The sequence below is a fragment of the Bidens hawaiensis genome, unplaced genomic scaffold, assembly GCF_021521415.1.
Source record: "Bidens hawaiensis isolate Kalapana, Puna unplaced genomic scaffold, B.hawaiensis_p1.1 tig00002507_1, whole genome shotgun sequence".
Lineage (NCBI taxonomy): Eukaryota > Viridiplantae > Streptophyta > Magnoliopsida > Asterales > Asteraceae > Bidens > Bidens hawaiensis.
The window spans coordinates 3143413-3161356 of NW_027491137.1; the positions used below are offsets into that span (position 1 = coordinate 3143413).

General features: G+C 41.1%; 1 protein-coding gene across 1 annotated transcript; it reads right to left on the reverse strand.

The window, feature by feature from the left end:
- Positions 1-15762: 15762 nt before the first annotated feature.
- On the reverse strand, positions 15763-17430 carry LOC143619833 (uncharacterized). Its single transcript, XM_077091671.1, has 2 exons — positions 16635-17430; positions 15763-16553 (listed from the first exon to the last, which is right to left on the reverse strand). Exons 1-2 carry the CDS (start codon positions 17428-17430, stop codon positions 15763-15765), a joined length of 1587 nt encoding a protein of 528 aa, XP_076947786.1.
- Positions 17431-17944: the final 514 nt, after the last annotated feature.

The following is a 17944-nucleotide window of genomic DNA, read 5'->3' on the forward strand; positions in this document are numbered from 1 at the left end:
ACTAAGCTAGGGATGTGTCGATAGGCCCAACTAGTTTTGAAAAGTTTCCATTGAATATTATTAATATACCTAATAAATCATAAACTTTGTGGGTTCTCATCTTGAGGGGGGACAGTGAAGCTAAAAATTCGATAAGGCATAAAAAGTGTTACCGTAATATGACTACCTTGAGGTGGTGAGAATTAAATGCACTAAAACTAGCACGCCACTCTGTTTTATGAAAGTAAATAACTAGTGGTGGCGCCCCACCATGTCCATTTTTATACGAGCTTAGAAAATAGTTATATATTTTAGGGTGAAAGATGCCTAAGTGCACAACACGAAAAAAAAGTACAATCTGAAAAAAAAATGAGAAAGTTATGTACAATGCAAAATACCAAAGAAGCATTCTCATAAAAAAAATCAAAAATAGAAAAAGAGGCCAAAAGCATACTAGACGGGGCCGAGAGCTTACGTGTTACCAAGGGGATAGTGACTCTGAGGATACACTATTGGGGTTTGAGGTTTTTAGTCAATAGATATTTTAGGAAATACTAAGGGTGGAGGCCTGAGACCGTCATATACAGGGTTGCAGCTCGGGTGAAACAATGATGGGCAGAAATCCGCTAATATAGTTTTAGGTTTAGGTATTGCTCGTACGACCTCACTTGACTGTTCATCCATTTAAATTCCACAAAGTGCAAATTCTTTTTACCATTAAAGGGTTCTTAGCTTATGGTGATAGGTCGAACCAGTCTGTTTCAACCTGGTTTTAAATTGTCTTGATTATACTTAAGATGGGGATAAGTGGGGCTGTAAGTTTTTGAGTGTGAGATCCATAGGTTTATTGATATAACTTAAACTTAATTGTTAAATATGATTAGGGGCTTGATAGGCTGGTGTTTAAGTGGACAACAAGATCGGCAATCGCGGTTTTTGCGTTTATCTATCTATTAATTAAAGTAACTTAAACGTTTTAAAAACCAGTTTTCCGATTCTCATTCCATTGCAAATAGCTTTTTCAGGGACGAAAAAGGTTTAAGTATGAGGATAGTTGATGTGGTCTAAAATATACAAATATTATATAAATATTCCCTACACTTTTGTGTTGTTTCGAGTTAGTTTTTATTAAATTATATTCCGTCTCGGTTCATATTTAGATTTTATTGGTTTCAATAGACAACGAGCTAAAACTATTAAATCATTAAATAATGTTTGCTTCATAATTGGGAGGAATATTTGTTGATGAATGGTGGCATCGAGGCTTGAGTTAACAGCAGGAATAAAGTCAAGTATTTTGGTTTTACGGTTGATGTGGACCGGGCTCTATATTCTTTATGGGCCGTTAGATATGGTGTTGGGCTTTAATGACCTACTGAATATTTTATGTTCACGAAGGATTTTCACAAAGTGCTACCATAAGTTATTATATATAATAACTAGTTTTAGAGCCCGTGTCACACACGGGATAATTCAAATTATAAAATTATAAGTAAAACAAATAATTACATAGTGTATATGAAAAAAAATGTATTACATCTATGCTTGTATCTATACAATGTGTACATAAATTGATTTTATTTATATCACAAAATTATTTTTTTAAATGAACTTAATAAAAAAATGCTCGTGCAAAAACGTACCGAGAATATTTCTTTCTATTGAAAAATTCATTCTCGCGCCATATATGTATAATTGAAAGACTTTTGGTTATGAACCAATTTTGGAAATAATGCTTCTCATACGATAATAGTTCTAACCACTCGGTCTAAATACAAAAGGAGAGTTACCTTTATTGATATATTTATCAATTTACCACTCATTAAAGGAAAGTAGAACATTAAATTGTAACAATGGATGTTCTTCAAAAGCTATGTTTTTCTGAGCTACGCCATGAAAAAGATTCTGATAAGTTTCAGAGGGCTTCTCGACTTTGTCATAATGACAACATAAAAAATAACATGTTAACCCATCTAATTTTGTGAATATTTTGTTTCATTTGAGCATAGTTTTCTATGACATGCTTCCCATACAACGTTCTGATAACCATTGAAGGAAAAATTAATGTTAACATAAATATTTCGAAATTGATAAAACTTAGAAGCATTAATAGGCATTGGGTGGTATGTCGAAAGTGTTCGCAGTCTTTTCTTACATTTTAATAGTTGAGGGAAAAGTAGTCAATGTGCCAAATCCCGAACCTTTTGATTATTTTAAATAATGTCCTTAAAAATCAATTTGAAACCCGAATCATGTTTAAAATTCTAACTTTCATACTTTTGGCATTTCAAAGTCAACACTTTGAACTTATAACAAATTTAACGATAAATCTATTTTGCATTCTTAAACTTTTAAAAATACTCAAAATTTTCATGTTTGACCCGTAACAAATTTTGACCTAAATGTAGTTAACTTGTACCAAATAATCTATTTACCAACTTTTTACGCATAATATCAAATTTAAGTTCCATAAAGAAACCCGAAATAATTTTCATTTGAGAAACATGATTTGTTGTTGATTTTTGAAATTCACCAAGCAATTTGAAATATGTAGTAAAATAATACGTTAATATTTATATTTAAAAATATATATATAGATATTATATAAATATTGTGTAAAAGGAAAGTGAATAATTAGTGATTTATTATATATATTAGGGTAAATTAGTTTTGAATGAAAAAAATTGTGAGAATTAATCAAAACATGACAAGTGTCTACATTAATTTTACTTTATTAGAATAGGTATATAGATTGAAAGAAGAAAAGGGGGATTTGACTTGGGGCCACCACCCTCTATGGTGGTTAGAAGGAATCACATTAGAGATTAAAAAGAAAGTCCGTACAGGAAGAAAGGAAGAGACGACTGCTTCTCATAAAAAGTTCGTAGAGGAAGAAGAAAAAAAGATTTGAGAAGCAAGCTACTTGGCTGCATAAAAGTCCACGGCTAAAAAAAATAAGCAAGCAGACGATTGGTTAAAAAGTCAAGAAAGGGAAATTAGAATTAATTGGAAGTAGGCAGCCAGGTATCTCAACTATATTTATTTCCTCAACTATATTTATTTCTTTTACGACGAACCGTGACATGTAATTTATCTTTGTTTCATCAATTATTATGAGCGGCTAAACCTGTAAACTGTCTGGGTTTGGATGAATACTTTTTAGACTTGGTTTATTTTCGGTTTCGGATTGTTTATTGATTAGTTTTTGCTTTGGTAAAAGTTTTTATTGTCTTTGGTTATGATGTGTATGCGTATTTGATATTAATTTATGATTAATTTATTGTTCTGTATGCGTCTTTGTGAACGTCTTTCATGTATGGATGCGTATTAGGTTGTTTACTGTGTGTTTACAACTAGTCTATGGTTTATTGTTAACATATTCCATAGGAACGGTAATTGAGAGTTTAGAGATACCTTATATTCTACCACTTGAGAGACCGGGAGGTAATTGAGTGTCGTTTGTTTTAGTCTTGTACGGGTTTGGGTAGTGATTGCACGGGAATGAGTTAACCTAGACTTCTTAAGATTCTCGCAGATCAGAATTATAACCGAATTAAATAAGAATACCTTTTACGCCTTAGGGTATATAGTGATTAGAGAGACCGGGAGGTGATTTAATCTTTGGGTACCTTAGCATAGTTAGGTAAGGTGACCGAGAGGTGAACCAAACCGTTAAACCGTTGTGCTTTACACGACATTAGAGTTTTTTTAAGGTATTGTTGGTGAGACCGGGAGGTGATCTAACATGCCTTAGTTATTCTTTAATGTCATATTTTTAGATACCGATTATCAATCATAAATCCAATTCCAAGAGTTTACGAGTTGACTAGTGGGATTCCTTACCTAGGTAGTTGTTTCCCCCATATAAGTTTCACCCCAATTTGTTCAATGTCAGTTTTAGTTTATGCATTTTTTAGTTTATATTTAATAATGAAAAAAAACATAAAAGTCAATTAATTCAGTTTAGTTTAATTTAGTTATAATCTAGTTTAGGTGTCGCTAATGTCATGTGGGTTCGATATCCGGACTTCATTAGGCTTTACTACAGTCGATAGGTACACTTGCCTGTCTAGTGGTCTTGCATTAGGAGATTCTAGATTTATAAATTTAAAACCTGAGTGTCTAAGTTAGGTTAGGTTTTTATAGACTGCGTTTCAGCACATCACATCCCTTCTCCTTTTTTTTTAAATTTTTTTATTCTTGTATTTCTTTTTTTCTTTATCTCCTTAATAATTTCGATCCTTATATGTAATTTTAAACGTTACAATAAATGGGTACTACCTATGTATAAATCGTCGTGACCAAGCGTTACAATTTATTGTCGCAACCAAGTGTTACAAATTTTAACGCCTCATGGCCTCACCTCCATGTTACTCTCCGACTCTTTTGATTTATAAGTACTGTAACACTTTTGGCGATAGAAAATATATCATACCCAGTTTTAGAAATTAATGAAAGCATACTATTTTTCTTTATAAGTTTATTATAAAGAAGTTTCTTGTAGTAATATGTTCTTTTGAGATAACATTTAAAAAATTGTTATACAAAAATTAATGATGTTTTTAAAATATTTATAATTATGGAATCATATGTCCTTGCCTGTTCACCAACTTTCGCCAAAATGTCGCCTAACTATTCTACTTTTGTTTTCTGTTATAACAAACTATACCGGCTCATCCTTTTAAACCCACGAAACCCCAACGCCAACTCTCTCCTTCCCTCTTGAATTCATCTATTTCTTTGTTGTCTTCGCAAACCACCCGTTTAAGCAGATCTGTTTTTTATTCGGCTTCAGGTAACAAATGCACCACACTATCAATAATTTACATGCATCAGATATATATACAAACGTATCTGTCAGGGCCGGCCCTTGGGGGTGGCAGGGTGGTCGACAGCCACAGGCCCGACACCCCGCTAGGCCCGAATTTTTTTTTTTTGAAAAAATTTATATGTATTTTTTTAAAAACAATATGTATACTTAATGTTTAAACATAATTACATAATCACTAGTTTGGTCTAGTGGTAAATGGCTTGTGGGTTCTAACCTCACTTGAGACATCTTAATTCTTTTTTTATACAAAAGTTTTTTACACAACCCAAATTATAACCAAGTAAGCCCATATAAAAATTAAACTGTTTAAACCTAACAAAATACTCATTTTACTTAAGGCTCAAAAAAAATTTCGTCTTCGGCCCAAATTTTTTTTTGCATTTTCGGAGCCGGCCTTGATATCTGTAATTGTGAAAATATTTGCTCCTTGTTCCAAAATGCATGAACAACATATGGAGAAAGTTGATACGCCCCTCTGACGTATAAAATGAAGAAAAAATAATAATGCATTTCGCTAAGAAAGTTGATACGCCCCTCTACGTATGGTTTAGACTTATTATCTGGATAATATTTATCGTAGTTTACTAACTTTATAGAATTACGATTGGATTAGATTTCTTTTATAATTATTCTTTTCGTGCTCTTGTAAATTAACCATATGGCTATGCAGGTTAGCCTAAAACGGATATAGCTGATACATCCCAAATATGAATGTCTTCTTTTTTGTAAGCATGGGATTTCTCATTTCTTAACTTACTAGTTTTGTTTGATTTGATTTTATTTATCATTATTAATTATTATTAGTTTTTGCATTTCTTAGTGTCAAAATTTTCCTATTTGTTATTCCCTTAATGGGATTTTAATACCTCATATTGTTATTATTTACAAAAACGAGTATTACTAACAAACGACAGTCATATTTTATCATTACTTTTCCGGGAAATTATGCAACGGATATTTAGAAAGTAATAATAATAATAATAATAATAAACTACATGCTTGTAATCAAGGGAAGATCGACAAAGAATAATATAATCAACTGACAGATTACCGAGCAAGCAGCGATAGTCTACGTTTGGAGTAAATCTCAGCAACTGGGTAAATCCAAATTGGTTGTTTTAGGGGGAGACTACTTTTGACGATTCCTGGGTAATCCATGTTAGGATTAAACTCACACACGAAACCGAACACACACGCGAAAGCAATAAACGAACGAGGATTTAACGTGGTTCGGTCTAAACTGACCTACGTCCACAGGTGGCAACTAGGAATTCTTTATTGAGTGACAAGAGATTACAAGTACATATCGTTGTTTAAATAGATATTGAACTAGTTAGTAAATTATTCAACAAGAAATCTTAACTGGGCTGGGCTTGGGCCCGACCGCCCGCACCCGTCTACTCTTTGACTTCAAATAATAAACCGGCCCGAACAAAGCCTACGAACCCAACAATCCATAGCTAATCTTAAAGAGAATATTTCGGAAAACATTTCTCCCACATAGTCTATAAATTAACTAAATTCCAATTGTTTTCAAACAAATTAATATTATTTTTGACACCTATAAGCAATCTTCAATTTATGATTGCTTCCCACACCTCCTTGTGTTTCACATGTATCACATGAATCTCTTTGTTTGATAATAACTAGTTTGTTGAAATTGCTGGTCTGGGAAAAAATGTTTATAAGCTTTGGGCAGCACACTTCATCAAAAACATCGAAGGTATATTGCAAACGCTAGTGATTGCATTTCGATAAACGTGCATTTCTTAAATTGTGTATGAAAATCATTTTTAATTTCCATTATATAAACGCATAAGAAATAGTCTAGATCTTTTGTTAAGGAAAGCATTTTAAGGGGTTGTTTTGAATTTGAGTACCTTTCATATGACTTTCAATCTGTTCGGACCCTTTTTTTTATCTTTATTTTGTAAGGTAAACCATTTAGCTTAACCAATTTGACATGTTGGATGTGCTAAATTTCCTAAACAAAATTTCATGAGCCCACGGTTATCCATTTTTGCTAATTGTTTATTTATCAGTTTAGGAACCAACTGAAGAACCATGGTTGTTTCATGGTCAATGTAGATGACATATGAAGGCGTGTTATCTTCTTTTCGATTTGCTTAGCAAACGACCAGTGGGTAGAAATAAGTAAGGGTGCCAGAGAGAGCGACAGAGGTCATCCAAAAAAGCAATCATGGTGATATGTTGATTCTCCGAAGGTGGTTTTTTTAAAAACGAGACCCCTTTGTATGTAGTTGAGGTTCATAAGGGCTATCTCAAAAGGGTTAAAGTATATGAGTTGCTTTGATTTTATTAAGAGGCTGCGCTTTAGCTTGACGAAACATGTTGATACATGCCTCACCATCTACGAAGTCATTTGGGGGGGGGGGGGGTACTACATGCCTCACCATCTGTGAAGTTATACCACCGCTTCGACTTCTGCCTCAGCATTTGCGTGATCTTATTGAATGCAATCGTGACCAACGGGGCAAGGTGTTTAGGGACTTTATGAAGTTTTTCAATTCGATATATTCTTTACCTTGATGGGTGGAAATGTATCGAAGTTAAATGATGGTTACGGGTCGTAGGCATACCAGGTGAATGAACAATTATCATAGAATTGGATCATTGTTACCTACACATCCTAATGGTCGTCCTAGATTTGCGCGACTGTATATATATATGACATTGACAATGAGATTGATAATTGTTTTTTTTTTTGTGCGCTAAAATTTCTGTGCCAAGAAACGCTATCTGCCTGCAAAACAGAACATTGTGAGTCTCTTCACGGGAAGAACACGATGGGGGGTCTTCCTGTAACCACCCTCCGGCGTGAGAATAAGTACTGTTCTGATCGGAATAATCAATACAAGTACAGTTAATTGCGTAAGGCTTGTAAGAGTGAATGAAAACCTGAAGTAGATGAAGTTGGTATTTATAGCCGAGGGTAGGGGGAATGTGATCGGTGGAGTTGTCACTATCACAATATTCCCCCTTCAACTGAATGGACACGTGTCGAACCGCTATTGGATGTGACAGCCTGGACCCGTCCGTTATCTGTGCACGTCGTGGGACGTCCATTACGTGTCCAGGTGTCATCTTTTCATTGGTTGATGTCGCTACCAGGTGATTTTGGGGGAATATTCTAGAAATAGTTTGTTACAACTGCTCTTCTATATCACGTGGGGATCATATGTGTGATGAGTCCCTTGTGTTGTTTGCGGTTCCTCCTGCAGATGCTCACTAGTAATCCGCGGGTTCCGATGGATGTCCGCGGAGCATATTTTATGAACCGTGGGTGACTGCTGGTCTTAGGGCTGTTCATGAGTCGAGTCTGAGTAGAGCCAAGGTGGTTTCGAGCTCGGGCTCGAAATTAAACGAGGCAACTTAGTTAGGCTCTAGCTTGATTTTGAAGTTAAAGGAGCTTAAGATCGAGCCATGACTTGAGCCAAGCTAGGGTTGATTTTGGCTCGGTTACAAAAATGATCCAAATCAGCTCAAGATGTTTCAAATCAACTTTTTATAGCTTGTTTTATTCGAACTTTTTTCGAGCGAGCCACGAGCCCAGGCTTCGAGCCTCGAGCTTTTTGAACTGCCATGGCTGGTCTTATCATAACTGCAAGTGTTCTGGTCCACGTGTTCCTCTCGCGGATGTTTATTGACGGTCCGCGGGTCGGATTAGATATCCGCGGGTAGCTTTACTACCCTACTTCTATAAGTCCCCCAACTCCGTTGTTGCTTTCGCGATGCGATGTCGCGGGTGGAATTATGGACTCTGCTCTAGCCGCTTGTTGCGTGTTGCGCTTGTCGATCCTAGGAATTCCTGCTGCTTTTGAACAGGGGGCAATGTTGTGTCGTCTGAGATGTGACGCCTCCCATCTGAGTCATGTCAGGGGATGGTGCTCGAGGTGATTGCACGTTGCTTTAGGCGGTTGATTCAAAATCATTTTGTTTTTGTCAGTTCCCGCCTAACGTGTCACTTTTTGATTGGATGATCGTCAAAGGTGAGCTGTACCCCTCTTCCTCAAATTAATTGCGATGTGTATATATAGAGAGAGGCGTTTCACTTTTCCTATTTACTTTCAATAATTTTCTCCAAATCTTTACATCTCCATCTTCTTTCTCTCATTTTCTACATATATCTTCATACAAAATTCTGATTGTCATTGGCTGGTGGTAAGAAAGAAGGTGCTAAGGGTAAGGAGGGCGGGAAAGATAGTTCAAAAGGTGCGGTGGAGAATATTCATATCAGTTGGAAGGTGGTATACTTCCTAGATATTGTCAATCTGCATGGATTGGCGCCGGAATGGGGGCCAGAGCTTACCTATCCGGGATCGACGGCCGATAAACCACCGGTTGGAAAGATTGCCTTGTATGTTGAATTCTTCACCACTGGCAATTTCCGTTTGCCCATTATAAAGTTTCTGGGTGACTTCCTTGATGCCACCGGGATCCACATATCTCAAATGCATCCGTTCGGGCTCATGAGACTCCGTCACTTCGAGTTTTGTTGTAAGGCTCTAGAAGTGGATCCGACTGTGGATCGCTTTCTTGCTATCTACAAGACCAGGTCCGTGGGAGCTGATTCATTTTTATTGTACAGAAGAAAATGATAGGGACTGAGCCCCCGCGGAGCGCTCATGTGTGGAAGAACAAATTCTTCTGGATTAATGCTGATGTTATTCCGAAGGTGATGACCCGCCGCTCGATGGCCGAAAAATTTTCTCACCTCCTGGTTGCTGACGCAGAGGGCCAGAAGTGGTATGCCACGCTCACGCAAACTCCTAATCCCATGGGTTTTATTCCTGAGTCTGCGTTGGTGCAAATGGGAGTATCCGTCTATGGCCGTATCCGGACGAGCATCCGTACTTTTCCAAGGATGATGGGAGTAAGTTCTTCAATTTTGCTTGATGCTGTGTGTTTTTGTTTGTTTGTTTGTTTGTTTTTTTAACTTGCCTTTATTGCAGGGGGGGAACTCGATTTTTGAAGTTCTTATTCCTACTGTTACTGGGAACATGTTCCGGATGCCCTTGGGGATTGGGCAAGTGCCCATTCTTGAGCAGACTAAGGGGAATTTCCTCTTTCCAACTCGCAAGCGAGTTGAGCCGGAAGTTAGTGAGTTTCCTGTGGCCCATGTTGTGTACATCCTGAACCGTAAACCTCTTACCGTTATGCAACCGGACGGAGCGATTGTCCTTTTTTCTAGTAAAGAGTCTTCTAGTGAATATTCGACTAGCGAGGGATCTCCGTCTAGTACTCCGGAAAGTTTTCATGCTGGCGTGTTGCGTGCTATTGCAGATCTTGTCCACCGCAACAAGAGGAAGGCGGATACCACTGGTGCATCCAGCCACATCAAAGATTCTTTTGAAGATGATCTCGCTGGTGAGGAGGCAAAAAATATGCCGAGGATCCCACTGGTGGGGAAGCAACCAGGGATGCCGATGATCCCGCTGGTGGGGAGACATCTAAGACAGCCCATGATCCCGCGAGTGGGGAGGCATCTAAGGATGGAGGGGATGAACCTGCCCCTAAGAGATTAAAGTTAACCCGTCTTCACGAACGGGTTCGCAAGGCCACTACCCGGGAGCCTACAGGTACTTAATATTTGTTGTTTGTTGTTTTTGCTTTGCAAGCGTACTAACTTTCCTTTGTTTCTGGATCAGCAACGATCATTGCTCTTCGCCCCACGTCTCCGCCTCAGACGATATTGCAGACTGAGGGTGGTGAGGATGTAAGTATGCAGCCCCCGGAGGTGGTGGTTGAAACGGAGGTTGTGCCTCCCATCCTGTTTCTAAAGGCGGGAAGGGGGAATCCTCCCAAACTTCATCTTCACATCTTCAGGGGGATTCCACTTTCCGCCCCTCTTGGAATCTTGGTGCAGGCTCGCTTTTTTCTGATCCGCGAGCTTGCCAAGAATTCTTTGAGCATTGCCTCCCACCCTCCGAGTGCAACCGCATTCATTCCAATACTCAGGCTAGTTTGGCACAAGCACTTAGCTATCATATGGCAAATGTGTTGTCAACTAGCCGTGAGGTATTTGAGGGTTGGGTTGCCGGGGGAACCGTTTTGGTGCGCGCTGTCAGTTGCATAATCGAGGTTGAAGAGGCTTGGGACGCTGCCCGGGCGGAGGCCAAGGAGAAGATGCTGCCTTCCAGACTGTCCAAGACAAAAATAGGCGTCTGGAAGATCAGGTTGTCATGCAAGCCAAGTTCATCTCCGCCCAGGATGAAGAAGTCCGGAGGCTCTAGGCCGAATTAAAAGAGAAGGATGAGCGCCTCGCCTCTCTTTCCAAAGAAAACGAGGGGCAGCAAAAGGTAAACGAGAATGTCGCGGATGAGAGGCATTGGCTTCTCAAGTTTGGGTTCCCCAAGGTAAACGTCTGAGTAATTTTGTTAACTTTTCTTTGGAATCGTCATATTGACCTTGTGATAATTACCAGGTCGTCCGCCTCATCAAGGATGGGCCCGAGCTTGGGGATTTCCTAGCTAACCTACTTGTTAGCTCCGCGCGGGCGGGACGACAAGTTAGTTTTGAGGAGGGTTACTCCATGGCCCGCGAGGGGCGCCCGCCCACTGAGTTTGCGCTGCATGGGCGAGATTGTCAAAAGGAGTATGATGAAGATCATGACTCTTATGATAATCTCAAGTTTGATATTTTGAAGTATATTGACAAGCACCGTCACGACGCCACTTGTGTCGGAGATCTGAGGCTTCACGTCAATGAACTGCTTGCCCAAGCGGAAGCTTCCAAGGAAGATTAGAAATGTAGGAATATATGTAATTGTTTTTATATTGTCTTCCTTGTATATTTGTAAATATGTTTCCAGTGAAATAAAATTATCTTTCCACTATCATATTATATGCATTGTGTTTGTCCGGAATGTTCCTTTGACTTGTCATCTGCGTCGTCTTAATCACGGGTGGTCTTGTTATCCGTGACCACTACGTGTGACTTTCTGTGACTTGTCTTTTTCTTGTTCTTTCTTGTAATTTGAATTTCTTTAAAGTGTGGCGCATCAGTCTAAACATTCAGTTTGTCTCGTTACTGTGTAACTAGGGAAATGCCGGTTATTTTTGGTGTCTGACGTGACAGGTCTGCTCTGCACGAATATCGGATATGATAGGTCTGCAAGTTGTTGGCAGCTATACCTCGGGATTTTAAATTTTGAAATTTTAATCTCCCGCCCGACGTATCTTAAGTTGATTGGCCGACTGTTACTTTCACTGTACACCCTATTAAACGCGATCAGTATAAATACCTGTCGGCTCTTCACTTTCCTCTTTATCGGTTTTGAGAAATTATTTCATTTTCATCGGATTTCTGAGATTATCATCCTTCTGATCTTGTGAAATTTCTCCTTCATCACCTATTTCTGTTAGTAACCATAGGTCGGTGTAATCGATTTGTAGTAGATTACATAATGTCTTCAATACCAGTGCTTCATACCATCGATCGTGTCACCGTTAATTGGAACGAGAGAGATTTTCAGGCCGTAATCAATGCCTATGGTATTGCTCCCGAGTGGGAGCCGGAATTTCCAGCTCCAGGTTCAACAGTCAACCGACCTCCGGTCGGGAAGATGGCTTTGTATGCCGAGTTCTTCAGTTCTGGGAATTTTCGACTTTTGGTTACCCGGTTTCGTGGTAAGATCATTACTGGGAACATGCTTCATCTTTCCCAGCTCCATGTATCATCCATGATGTGCATACGCCATTTTGAATTCTGTTGTAGGGCGCATGGCATTGTGCCTACGATTGAGAAGTTTGCGGTTTTCTACCACATGCACTGCAAGGGTGGGCGATACATCTGCCTACCAACTGATAGGAAGGCAGCTGCTTTAGATGCGCCTCCACCAGATCCTCGATGGTCCAGCAAATTCTTTTGGATTTAGGAGGATGTGATTCCTTTATCTATGTACTGGCGCTCAGCGGATCAACCGTTGCTTGCCCTGCCGTATGTCGAACATCCGGAGAGGCATGAATGGTTTCACCAGCTGACTCATACTGCGACTCCCATGCACCCCATCCCCGAGGCTGCCCTTGTGAGGGCCGGGATGAGTCGCTTGTGGCCATATCCGGATGAGGTGCCATACTTCTGGAAGCCGAATGGATGTAAGTGTACTAATATTTTCTAAGTATTTATTTGAGTATCTTACATTGGTTTTTTATGCAGCTGAAGGGCTTCTGCTATCCGTTCGTGTTAAAGAAGTGCCCGGGACGATGCAACTTGCCGCCCGGGACAAGACGGCTCTTCCGATCCTTAATATGACCAAGGTCCATTTCTTGTTCCCCAGAAGACCCGTCGAGAACTTTTAGTTTCCAAGGGTTTGTATGTGACAGGTAGCATTTTTGATATTCCTCTTTATATAACCCGCTTACTGACAAATGTTACTTTTGTGCAGCTTTTGGTCGTAAGAGGAAGGAAGCTTCTTCTAGTGGCCCCGTAGTGGCGACTGGTGGGGGTCAGGGTTCTAACCCTTCGCCTCCTGTCTTTCCTCCGAGGGAAATAAAAGTTCGTCTTCGCGATCGGGTCGTTGTCCGCTCGCAGGATATGCCGGTTACTAGTCATATGACAGACTTAGTTTCGTAGTGCATTTGTAGGTGTTGACTTGTCATATGAAAGACTTTGTCTTTTGTTGTTGTAGACAACGTCATCCTCTTGGACATGCCTCCTACCAAAAGTGATCCTGGCAGGTTGTCTGCTGTTGACAAGGGGAAGACGAAGGAGGGTGCAACCTCGTCCGTTGCCCGGGAGCTACCCCTATCGGAATCTTTACCTTTGTTAACGCCGATTACTCAGATTGATGAGCAGACGGGGCAACCCTCTGGGCCTCCGCCGCCTCCTCACTCCTTAGAGGAAGAGGAAAGGGCTCGCACTTTGCAGGGGAGTGTCATCGGCCATATCTCGGATTGGAACTTAACACCCACTTCCCGATTTTCTGACGGGGAAATGTGTTTTGAATTCCTTCATGAGGGTGTGCCTCATGCAGAGCGCGAGTTCCAGCACAACCGTGCTCGGGTGTCTCTTGGGAATTCTTATATATATCACATGGCCAATTTGGTCTCGACAACCCAAGAGACATACCGGGACTGGAATTTTATGGGCCGGAATTAGGGAGTTCAAGATAATCTCCTTGAAGAGCTCCGGGCTGAGAAGGAAAAATACCGTCTTGAAGCTAACACCCAAAGGTGGAAGCTGAGAGATGCTGAACAGTCCCTGGAACAAGAGAAGGGGCGTCAGGCCTCCGCTGCCAAGGATTGGGAAAAGGCATGTCGGCGACAAAATGCTACTGTTGAAGCCTCACGCCCATGCCCGCGAGGCTGAACTTGCCAAAGCGGAAGAAGCGAAGCAGGCTCTTGAAGCCCGCCTCGCTGCCCAGGAGGAAGTTATCAGTACTCTCCGTGCCGCCTCTATTGAAAAAGATCAATTGATAGAAGATTTGATTAAAGAAAACACTCGATACATCAGGGAGTAGGGCGCATTGAAGCTAAGTGCTTAATAGGCTACTTCTGATCGGGCATGGTTGATGCAGGAAGGCCTTCCCAAGTTATGGGTTTCTTTCCTCTTTTTATCTCTGTGAATCATAACTTGATCGATCATTTGTTGACATAGGTTATCTCCCATATAAATGGAGGGTCTACTTTAGGAGACTTCCTTGCTGAGCTCCTTCATGCATCTAAGTGATTCGGGGCGCAAGGCAGGTTTCAAAGAGGGAGTAACCTTTGCTCGAGAGGGTCGTTCCTTGGAGGACTTTGAGCTTCATGTTGTGGATGTGGATGGAAGTATGACGCACAGATGGATCTTTTGATGAATTACATTTTCCCATCCAGGATGCTATCCAAGATTTTGCTACTAAGGCGGATGGCGTCCAGCAGCTACGCAATTATCTTCGTGAGGAAGAATGATTTTTGATGTATATATTTTCTCTTGTTTCTGTAATCCCTTTTTTGGCAATGTATATGATGATAGGTTTTACATTTTATCTTGCATGTCTTTTACAATATAAATTTGTGTTAGCTAAACCCGCCATATATCCAAATTATAGGATTAGGACAAATATTGGCATGCAGGCCTGTCCGTATAGAAACAAAGTAAAAAATTGAAATCAACGATGCATTAACAAATTTTGTGTTAACGTTGATCTACAATAAGGGAAAGTACTTGTTACGCAGACCAAAATTCCTGGCACGCAGGCCGATAGAGAGGTACGCAGGCCTAGAAGACAATTACATAGTTAAATATAACATCGCCTAAGTTGTGCGACGTTCCAAGTTCTGGGGACCGAAATGCCGTCTAATTTCTTAGGGGCCTTCCCATGTGGGAGCTAATTTTCCCGGTAACTCGGTGTTTGATGCCTTATTATTCCGGAAAACGTAATCCCCCTTGTTGTATTCACATATCTTGACCCGCGCATCATAATATTTCTGGAGTTGGCTTTTGTATTTGCTTTCGCGTATGGCTGCTACCTCTCTTCTTTCCTCTAGTAGGTCTAATTTCAACCGGAGTTCTTTCTCGTTATCTTCAATCAAGAGCATCCTCGCAGATGGGATACCGATTTCGACGGGAATCATTGCTTCCGTGCCGTAAATTAAGCTGAACGGGGTTTCAGAGTTGCTAGTTTTCTTGCTGGTTCGATGTGTCCCCAGTACGTGAGGCAATTCATCCACCCACCCAGTGCGTTTGGTTCCCAATCGTGCTTCGATGCCTTCTTTGATGCTTCGATTAGCCCGTTTCACTTGCCCATTGGCTTGTGGATCACCTGGTTGATGTGTAGCTCAGACAACCACTCTTGAAGGCTTTTATCGGCAAACTGGGTGCCGTTGTCGCTGACCAGCATTGGGGGAGACCAAAGTGACAGATAATGTATTCCCACAGGAATTTCTTGACGTTTGCTGTTGTGATGTGAGCCAATGGTTTGGCTTCCACCCATTTTGTAAAATAGTCAATCACGACAGCAGGAACTTCACCCGCCTAGGGCTTCGGGGAATGGCCCCATGATGTCGATGGCGCATTTCTGGAAAGGCCATGCCGAAGTCACTGTGACAAGTTTGTTTTAGGGTCGCAACGTTTGTGGTGCGTGTCTGGAAAGCATCGTATTTCCGGATCTCTTTAACTGCATCCATATGCATGTCTGGCCAGTAATACCCAGCATTCATTACCTTGGCCACCACCATTCTTGGCAACCCGCAGATGCCCTCATGGATTTCTCTGATCACGTAATTGGCATCTTCTGCGTCCACACATCTGAGTAATGGGCCAAGGAATGATTTTCGGAATAACATGCCGTCATGTACTTGATAACACAGTGCTTTGTGGCGGATCTTCTGTGCTTTAGCCTTGTCTTCCGGTAAGGTACCGGAAGATAGGTATTTCACGATGGGTGTCATCCAGGAACCCATTCCTGTTTGGATGATCAAGACCTGGTGTTGAGGTACGGATGGGATATCCAAGACCTCAATTCTCACGTCTCTTCCCATGTGTTTAAAGCTGGTGGATGCTAGCTTGCTCAATGCATTCGCGGGCCGATTCTCGCTTCTTTTTATGTGCACGACCTTGCAAGATGTGAATTGCTGCATGAGGTCTTTAGCTTGAGAAAGGTATGATGCCATTACATTGTTTTTTGCTTCATAAGTCCCCGAGACTTGACCCGCAATGAGCATCAAATCAACTCGGGCTTCCAGGAACTTGACGCCAAGCTTTTTTGCAATCCACAAACCGGCAAAAAATGCCTCATATTCTGCTTCGTTGTTTGTGCTTATGAAGTTCAATTTTATGGCATAAGTGAACTCTTGGCCGTCTGGATTGATTAGCTATAAGCCTGCGCCTGAGCCTTCTCCGCTGGATGCTCCTTCTGTGAACAAAGTCCATTTCTGACTTTCATCCGTTGGAGTCGGAGGTTGCTTCTCATACAAGCATTCCTGGATCTTGTCAGTTGGTATTTTCATAACAAAATCTGTCAAGACTTGTCCCTTGATCGTGGGTCTTGGCTTGTACTCTATCGAGTGCTCCCCCAGTTCGATTGCCCACTTAGCCAATCTCCCGGATAACTTAGGTTTCGCCAGCACACTTTTTAACTTATAATCCGTCAGCACATTAATGGCGTGGCCTTGGAAGTACATTTTCAGTCTCCGCGCCGTGTATACTAATGCCAGTACCAACTTTTCCAGCATCGAATACCGGGTTTCAGCGTCCGCCAATGTTCTGCTGACATAGTATATTGGCGTCTGCACGGTCTTTCTGTCCGTCAAAAGAACTGCCCCTATCATGATATCAGATGCCGATAGGTACAACGTGAGGGGTTCTCCTTCCTGGGGTGCAGTTAGTGTTGAAAGTTCCATAAGACACTTCTTTACTTCAAGGAAGGCTCTCTCTGCTTTTGGTGTCCATTTGAAATGTGTCTTTCTCAGGCAGTTCCATAATGTGGACACGAAGGGATAAGATTTGGCCGCGTGATTCGCAAGGAACCTATTCAACACGACCAATCTTCCGTTCAACGCCTGAACTTCTTTCAATGGGGATGGGGAAGGCATTCGAGCGATTGCCTGAACCTTGTCCGGGTTCAACTTGAACCCCTCCCCTTTCACAATTACTCCAAGGAACTTGCCCTCCTCCATGCCAAAGGAACATTTCGAAGGATTTAACTTCATGTTAATCTTCCTTAGCGTGGAGAAGATGTCCTCAATGTCTCTCAACATCTGGTCCTCTTTGATGCTTTTGATGACCAGTTTGTCTTTATGTAAACCTCAAGGTTCTTCTCGATCTGTTCTCAGAACGTATTGTCCATCAGACGCTGATACGTGGCACCCGTGTTCTTCAGACCTAATGGCATCATTTTGTAGCAAAAAGTGCCTTGATCGGTACGAAAAGCTGTGTTGTCTTCGTCGCGGGCGGCCATCCGTATCTGATGGTACCCTTTGTAGGCGTCCAGGAAGCATTTGAACTTGAAAGGTGCTACCGCGTCGACTTTTAGGTCAATTTCTGGGAGCGGATAGCAATCGTTTGGGCAAGCCTTGTTCAACTCCTTGAAGTCGATACACATGCGCCATGACCCGTTGCTTTTGGGGACCATCACCGGGTTGGCTACCCACATTTCGTACTGAATTTCGCGGATAATCCCCGCGTGCAGTA